This window comes from Aplysia californica, unplaced genomic scaffold (genome assembly GCF_000002075.1).
Source record: "Aplysia californica isolate F4 #8 unplaced genomic scaffold, AplCal3.0 scaffold00241, whole genome shotgun sequence".
Classification (NCBI taxonomy): domain Eukaryota; kingdom Metazoa; phylum Mollusca; class Gastropoda; order Aplysiida; family Aplysiidae; genus Aplysia; species Aplysia californica.
In genome coordinates, this window is record NW_004797511.1 from 883,676 (window position 1) to 892,627 (window position 8,952).

Here is an 8,952-nt window from a genome sequence, read left to right on the forward strand (position 1 = left end):
CTACTACTACTACTACTACTACTACTACTGCTACTGCTACTGCTACTGCTACTGCCACTGCAACTGCGCTACCACTACCTACCACTACCACTACCTACCACTACCACTACCTACCACTACCTACCACTACCTACCACTACCTACCACTACCTACCACTACCAATACCAATACCACTACAGCTACCGCTACCACTGCCGCTGCTACATAACCACTACTGTCACCAGTAGTGATGCGCGGGTGCTCTTAGCAGGTACTTCTCATTGCTCTAGTGCTTTTCCTTTTTTTTTTTTTACTTTGACTTATTCGTGAAAGAGGCGTGCGTGTACATGTGCCAAACATGAAATACCTGTAATTGTCATTAACTGATTTATCTGCAAAAACAATAGTTATGACTTTAGGGCGTTTTGTTTTCTATTTGAGATATGGTCACCTTGTCCAACTGATGTTGAGCCAAAACATAGACAAAGTGATATAGGCCTATACCCTGAACTAAAAAGCGTTGGCGTTCAGAGTACAGTAAACATAATAAAAAGTGTTGTGGCAGGCCGTTTTGAGTTACTAAGACAATGAGGTCAGAAACCAATTAATTGAATGTTCTATCTGCTATATCAAATCACAAGGTTATTTGGAGTCGTAACCAATACATTCAAAGGATTGCATTCGAAGAAACTTGACATGTTGTGAAACTCAGCATTTTCATCGCCAAATTTCTCAGAACTAGGTATTGGCGGAGACACAAAGTACTGAGCGGACAGAACGTTGTAATTCTAAGGTAACGAAGTGCCCTCAGTCGAAGGAGAGAAATACAGGCGAGTTGAAACCGTAAAAAAACAGACAGAGAGGTGAAAGAGGACAACGCTTCTGTGTTCTGTAATGTTGTCAACCATATTGGGAAAACTCAGACTGTTGTGTGACAAACGATGTCCAGGATACTGAGAATGGTTTTATAAATAAAACAATTTGGCAAGATCTGGGTAGATCTGTCTCAAATGTTTGGAGTCGTTACCAAGACATTGAAAGAATTGCATTCGAAGAAGTTTGACATGTTCTGAAACTCAACATTTTCATCGCTAAATTTCTCAGACCTAGGTATTGGTGGAGACACAAAGTACTGAGCAGACCACAGGTGTTGAATTCTGTGGAGCAGACAGAACTTTGTAATTCTAAGGTAGCGAAGTGCCCTCAGTCGAATAGAAGGAGAGAAATACAGGGGAGTTGAAACCGTAAAAAAAAACAGACAGAGAGGAGAGGTGGAAGTGGACAACGCTTCTGGGTGCTGAAATGTTGTCAACCATATTGGGAAAACTCAAACTGTTGTATGACAAACGATGTCCAGGATACTGAGACAGGTTTTATAAATAAGACAATTTTGTAAGATCTGGATAGATATGTCTCAAATGTTCTAAGTCCATTAATGGGCTTGTAACATACAACATCCTCAAGTGGTATTCAAACGCACAAACCAACGAGGCAACTTAGATCAGCTTCGACAAAACAAGTAATGTAGCCTAGTTGAACCAACTTGGTGTTAGAAATCCAATTATCCGAGGCTCTGTTTTTAATTTGGGCGAAAAGTCTGGATCAGTTACGAAGAACATCAGAGAAGCGAAGTCTTTGAATTATAAACTGAAACACCACTTTAACACATGCCTATCTATAGGGCTTAATGCATCTGTATTTTGACAGCTACAGATGCTGCTGGACTACAAAGTGAACGAAAGAGGAGAGGAAGGGAGAGAGAGAGAGAGAGAGAGAGAGAGAGAGAGAGAGAGAGAGAGAGAGAGAACGCAAATGTTTTTCTATCTGTATAGAATGAATGTTTTAATGAATGTTTCAAGTTACTCACGTTTCAACTTTATTATGACCGTTCGTGAATTTTTATTGCTTTGTATATTTTTAGTGAACACATTTCCAACCTCACTGCGGAGACTGTTTTTCTCATATAATTTTTACACATAATATTTATATCATATCATGTATAATACTTTGTTTTACGTACACGCATGTCGATTAATTTTTAAGATGTGATGTCTGTTTCGTTGTAATACGCATTCAGCATTTTTTTTAGAAAATGGAAATGCGAAGTATAAATGCTATTTATCATTATTATCATAATAAGGCATGTGATAAAAAAGATAACAATAATGATTATAAGAAATTGCATTCCCATTGACTATTTTCATCTCGAATTATAAAAAAAAATCCACTAGTATACCCAAGAGGGGTGTTATATAAAAGTACAAATCATTTTTTTAAAAACAACAACAACAAGATCATTGTTGACTGCTGCTTGCCATGTAAGAAATTTAGTCAACTGCAGGCACGACACATTACTGTTAATGTATGAAGGTATTATAAAATATGTTCTTTTACTTTTGGGGAGGTAGGGGGTGGGGGCTCATGTTTATTTTATACCCCCATCGACACAAATCATTTGGGAGGCCAACCCTGGCTGAGAGGGATACAATGTCCCAGCAGAAAGACCAAGATACTGGTTCGCTGCTTATTATACAGTTCACGCTGCAAAAAGTTTCGTCAAATTAGCTTGAGGGTGGCAAGATTTTCCTGCATGGACCAGCAAAGGCTACAAATTTAGGACACTTGGATTAAATCCTCCAAAATCAAACATTAAAGAAGTATTTTCTGAGTCACAATCAGGTCAATTTGATGAAGCTCGTGGTCAACAGCCTGTCATGACATTGCTGGGCCAGATCTTTTCTTTGTGCACAGAATACGATAGGTCCTAATAAACTTCCGGGTCAAAATAAATAACGCTAAAAGTAGAAGTCTATTGGACATAGTGTGCACTGGTCAGTGAAATCACTCTATTCCCGAACTGTGCATGCACTTGACCAATGGGCATCAGTTCTAAAGCGCCGTGTTGTTCCTGTGCTCTTCCCGTGCCTCCCAACTGAAATTCATCTTGAACACGTTTCTGTATAAGATAAAGACGTAATGGGCGGGGGGGGGGGTCTGGCAATGGTGTAGCCCGCAAATCTTGAAGCAGGCCATGGGCGTCCCCAGTCTTCTTTGACAGACAAGAACATTGTAGGTGTTGATGTTTTGATTGGTGAAGAAAGGCGGCTGAAAATGTGTGATTTGGCTGACATTCAAGATGTCACACGACTGGTTGGGAATTTTCTTTTCACATTAATAACAGTAATTCGATACATGGGTGCATCACACAGCCCCCGAGATGAAGAGGAATTCCATGACCTGGAAACACCACTCGCCACCGACGTCAAAAAAATGCATGGCTCAGCACTCTTCAAAGAAACCATGGCAACCGTTTTCTGGGATGCCAAAGTTGTTTTGCTTTTAGATATACTGCCCCCCCTCCTTCCCCGGTCAAATACTGCCAAGTATTGTGAAACACTAAGCACATAAAGAGAATAATTCCTGTGGCGAAAAACCCCCCCAGGTCTCCCGAGAAAGGACACCATCTCGCGGCATGGTATTGCCACATTGCACACAATAAAACTGACAAAGGGTTGGCTTCAAGAATAATATTATTGGGAGGTTCTGCGACACCCACCACACAGTCTGAACCTTGCTCCTCATAATATGTCAGAGAAAAGCTTCGCGGAGGAAGAGGATCTCATTGATTCGGTCCTATCTGAGACGGACGTTAAACTAGGAGGTCCTGCCCCTTAAATAACCTATTAGTGTTGATACTTTACTCTTACTTTTATCCGCCGCTTATACCCTTTTGGATGTCGCGGGAAGAAAGAGACGTCTCTCTGTCGCCAGCCGGAGAGCTTGGGTCAGGGGGATGCCGTGGATGTTTAATGTTTCCCTGACTCCATCTATCCAGGTCTTTCTCAGTCGCCCTCAAGCCTTGTTGCCATCGAATTTTTGGAGGTAGGTACGTTGTGCTGGAAGGTGTGTTGGTAATCGTAGGAGCGAACCATTTGATTCTTTGGTGTTGGATGTGATGCATGACATCATTTATGCCCACCATTTCTCGGATTACACAGTTTCTAATTTTGTCTCTCCTGGTCTTGTTTACTGCTTTTCTAAGGCATCGCATTTCACATGTTGTAATTCTTTGCTCTAATGTCTTGTTCGTGGTCCATGTTTGGCATTGATAGGTGAGTGTTGGGATGAATATAAATGGTGTTGATCATTTTGAGTTTTGTTGTCATGGGGATGTTAGGATGTTTCAGTAGTGGAGTAAGCTGGTAATTAACATTAGTGTTGATAGGGGCGTTAAAACCATACCCAAGAGGTATTCATACGCGCACACCTACGAGGCAACTAAGATCAGCTTTGAAAAAACAAATAATGTAGTTGAACCATCTTAGAAATAATGCCAGAGGCTCTGTTAATATTTCGGGCGCAAAGTCTGGATCAGCTACCAAGAACTTCAGAGAAGCGAAGTCTTCGAATTATAAGCGGAAACACTAGTATTACATGCATTTGTAGCCTATTTTGACAACTACAGATGCTGCTGGGGTAGAAAGTGAAAGAAAGAGGAAAGGGGGGGGGGAGAGAGAGAGAGAGAGAGAGAGAGAGAGAGAGAGAGAGAGAGAGAGAGAGAGAGAGAGAGAGAGAGAGAGAGAGAGAGAGAGAGAGAGAGAGAGAAATTATTCTGATCCTTTTGAACACTACAGTACGGCACCGTGTTTAAAAAATGCATCTGCTAGTAGCCTAGCCTAAGATTTTAGGAGCTAATGAAATGATAGATCTATATTATTATTTTGAGTGTTAATCTTACTTAACCTTTACTTTTTTCTTCCGCTTGTACCGGGTGTGACGCGGGGAGACACAGGCGTCTGTCTGCAGCAAGGCGAGTGGCCTGTAGCAGGGACATCCCGTGAGCTCTGAGGGTGTCTGCCACAGATTCACTCCATCGTCGCCTTGGTCTTCCTCCGGCTCTCCATCCAGAATATTTGATGTTGTATGGTCTCAGAGCAGGATGGTTTGAGGGCATCCGCGTGAGGTGTCAGAACCACTTGACCTTTTGTTTTTCAATGTGTGGTAGGACTGGTGTTGCTCCTACGGTGTCCCTTATGAGTGTTAATCGTTTTTTTGTTTTTTTTAAATCTAGATCTAGCTGGGGGGGGGGGGGGATTGTTTTTTTTTTTGTTTTTTTTTTAGGGGGGTGGGGGTGGGGGTTAGGGGGGTTCGAAAACTATGTAGACTACATGAATTGTTTTTGTACTTAGGCCTACTCGTTTCAGCTTATATCGCTGTGTGTTTATATTAATAGAAGACATAATTATTATTGTAGATCTATGTATTTGCATCACTTCATGACTGTAGGGCTGACATGAATGCTTTTTTGCGCGTGAATTCTGCACGTAGATTTATTTTAGTGCTCTTGTAGAAAAATAATATTAAGCTTTGTAAAGCGCATTGAGCATTGTAAATTATGGAAACTGGCTAAATGCCATGCATTATTATTACCACCACCGCTATTGCCACCAGAAAAATCGAATACATGTTGTCATTTCAACATGAGAAAATAGCTAATAATAGTAATATTTTATAGCAATGCTCGCGCAGTCTTCTTTTGCGCTGTTTCTCATTACCCAATAATCTAGCATCTGCGTTTGTCGCGCAGAATCGCGGCCGCGATTTTTGGCATTTTTTGTCCGCGATTTTTGCATTTTTCAAAATGAAAAGTCTACTTTGTGTGTATTTTGATAATTTTAAGGTGTCCATTTATAGTTATTTTCACGCGAAGAATAATAGAAAGTACATTACATACTACATGTATTTATTAAATTGCTGTTTGTCTTTTATTTTTCCCTCTTTGTTGGTGTGTTAATTTTTTGGGGGGTTAGGCCGCAACAAGGAGATTAATCTAAACTCCTTGGGCCGCAACCATATTAACGCCCGACACGGACGGTCAGACCAGACCGTCTTCGGGCACAAAAGAATGCGCACCGGCTCTTTAGTAATGGAAGGTAACAAAAACGGTTTCGTCTACCATACTGACGCCGACGTCCTGTGTCATCCGCGGTCAGACCGTCTCCGATAAAACATGTTCTATCGAAGACGGTCCGTCGGGCGAGATGGGAGGTAATTTTAATGATTTATCTCTGCATAGTTGTGTCCCCTTTCCCGCCTCAATGCCACTACACAGAATTCTAGCAGTTCTTGGTCAGCTCTGCATATCTCTAGCAGTTCATTGAAACTAATGTTTCATGCGATAGTATTGTTGGAATTTTTCACTATCTTCCAACAACTGCTTCACTGGCCAAAGCGTAGCGGTGTGTCTTTTTATACCCTGATATGCCATGAACACTAATCAAGGAAAAAAAATTCACTCATCTCTGTTTTCAATCACACAGGGCTAAAAGCAAAAAGTTTTCTTTGACCGACTTTCGTGAGCTTTGGCCAGTGAAGCAGTTGACCGCTAAGATGATGCCACGACTGAGCGCTGCAGATCGAGAGGGAGCCATTGGGCGTTTACAAACTGGGGACAGCCGTACTGACGTCGCTATCGCATTTCATGTGTCCCTTTCAACAGTTTGTAGGTTGTGGACATGTTTTCAAACAACTGGCAGCACCCAAGAATTGGCCTGAAGCGGGAGACCACGGGTCACCTCCACACGCCAAGATCGACTGATTACGCGCCGTCATCACCGAGACAGCATCCTGCCTGCAGCCGAAACAGCAAGGGGGGCTATTGGAAGCCACGGACGATCGATATCCGGCCAGACCATGCGGCGACGACTTCAGACCCGAGGACTCCGGTGCTGTCGTCCTGCGGTTGGCCCAGTCCTCACTATCCGCCACAGACAACAGAGGTTATCCTGTGCCCAGCACCGGCTTCATTGGACATGGAGGCAGTGGAGAAACATTCTTTTCTCTGACGAGAGTCAGCAACGCGGATACAGGAGTCAGAATCTGGAGGAGTAATGGCGAACGAAACGCAGACCTCAACATGATGGAAGTCGACGTCTGGGGTGGCCCTTGTGACATGATCTGGGCTGCCATTGGACTAAATCACCAGGTCGACCCTGTCGTCTTCCGAAACCTCGGACGCAAGCGTGAAAATGGAATCAACGCCCAACGTTACATCAGCATGGTGCTAAGGCCGGCGGTCCTCCCCTATGTCCAGCAACACCACCACTTGGTGTTCCAGCACGACAACGCTTGAACTGTGCCAAAATGGACTGTGCGTGTTGTGCATCCCTGTGTTTAATATTACTGTGACATTAATGAGTCGTTAAAAAATACCAGTCGAAGATGTTTGCCCATGCTCAATGAAAATCACATTTTGGAACGTAAAACATCTGTAAAAATCACACTACTGTTAACAATTTCAATAAAAAAAATAACCTTTTCTACACCAGAAATCCACTTGCGTTTCTTTTGTTGCTTACTTGTGTTTCTTTTGGTGTTCAGTATATATGTTACAGTAAGAATGCGTACCTAGTGAATACGCGTAAACTCTGAATATTTTAGTGAATACACGTAATCCCCGTTTCACTCGGGGGTTTCACGTAATCACTGAAATTTCTAGTGATTACGCGAAATCCCTAAAATTAGACCTATCATTTTACGTGTTTTTACTACATATGTACTGAGCATTCAGTGAATTCACGTAATAGCCCGCCACTGTACAGGGATTATGCGTTTTCACTGAAATATTCAGTGATTACGCGTATTAACTAGATTGATCTACGTGTTCTGACTGTAACATAGATAAGCCAGCTGGGAAACAAGGAGACAACGTGTGTAAGCCAGTTCCACTTGTTGATCGAAGGAGAGGCGATCCTAGAAATATCCTTGGTTTCATAATTGACAGACGAGAAGATAGCCGTAAAAGCTGATTTGTATTCCAGAAATCAGTTCGATCTGTGCCCTGGGCGTCTTCTGAACACTGATGAAATAAACACATAAAAAATAGTTTCACTGCGTTCGGCGGTGATTTTTCAATCCTCCTCTGGTGGACAAGGCTTCACAGGAAGCAACTGTACTGATGCCAAAAAGTGTAGTTCCAGGCGATGTAAATGCTGTAAAGCAGGGCTTTAGTGTAACTTACGCTGTCATAGCAGCCTCAATTGTTGTAACAAGTGACGACGTCGATGGATTTTAGCCTTAAGTATTTAACTGAAAACTGAAACAACAACAACAACAACAACAACAACAACAACAATGGTGTCTGCCATTTAAAAAGATTTAATGCTTTGTTTTTAGATTGTGGAGCAGGTGTGTGTATGTGTGTGTATGTGTGTGTGTGTTGTGTGTGTGTGTGTGTGTGTGTGTGTGTGAGAGAGAGAGAGAGAGAGAGAGAGAGAGAGAGAGAGAGGGAGAGAGAGGGGGGGAAAGAGAGAGAGATAGATAGGTAGATAGATAGATAGAGAGAGAGAGAGAGAGAGAGAGAGAGAGAGAGAGAGAGAGAGAGAGAGAATATTTTACCGTACTGACTATTAAAGCAATAAAATTTGGTATGTGCTTGATCATTAGAATTTTTAAATGCTTAGTTTTTTAATTCTGGAGCATGTGAGTGTGTGTGTGTGTGTGTGTGTGTGTGTGTGTGTGTGTGTGAGTGTGTGTGTGAGTGTGTGTGTGTGTGTTTGTGTGTGTGTGAGTGTGTATGTGTGTGATGTGTGTGTGTGAGTGTGTGTGTGTGTGTGTGTGTGTGTGTGTGTGTGTGTGTGTGTGTGTGTGTGTGTGTGTGTGTGTGTGAAAGAGAGATAGACAGAGAGAGAGAGAGAGAGGGAGAGAGAGACAGAGAGAGAGAGAGAGAGAGAGAGAGAGAGTGAGAGAGAGAGAAAGAGAGAGAGAGAGAGTATCTGTTACCGCACTGGCTATTTAAGGAATAAACTTTTACAAAAGTATATTATACTACACATGTCTGATCAGGGATTACGCGTAATTACTGTGACCATTTTTCAGGGATTTCACGTATTTCCTGATTATTTCAGTGATTACGTGAAATCTCTGAGTGAAACAGAGATTACGCGTTTTCACTGAAATATTCAGTGATTACG

General features: G+C 42.2%; 1 protein-coding gene across 1 annotated transcript in view; it reads left to right on the forward strand.

The window, feature by feature from the left end:
* Positions 1-7,112, forward strand: part of LOC101849771 (tenascin) — a gene marked incomplete at its 5' end in the record, with an annotated part of 23,219 nt that extends 16,107 nt beyond the window's left edge. The window contains 1 exon segment of the mRNA XM_013083551.1: positions 6,604-7,112. Within this exon segment, the coding sequence (XP_012939005.1) occupies positions 6,604-7,112 (509 nt within the window).
* Between the last annotated feature and the right edge of the window lie 1,840 nt (positions 7,113-8,952).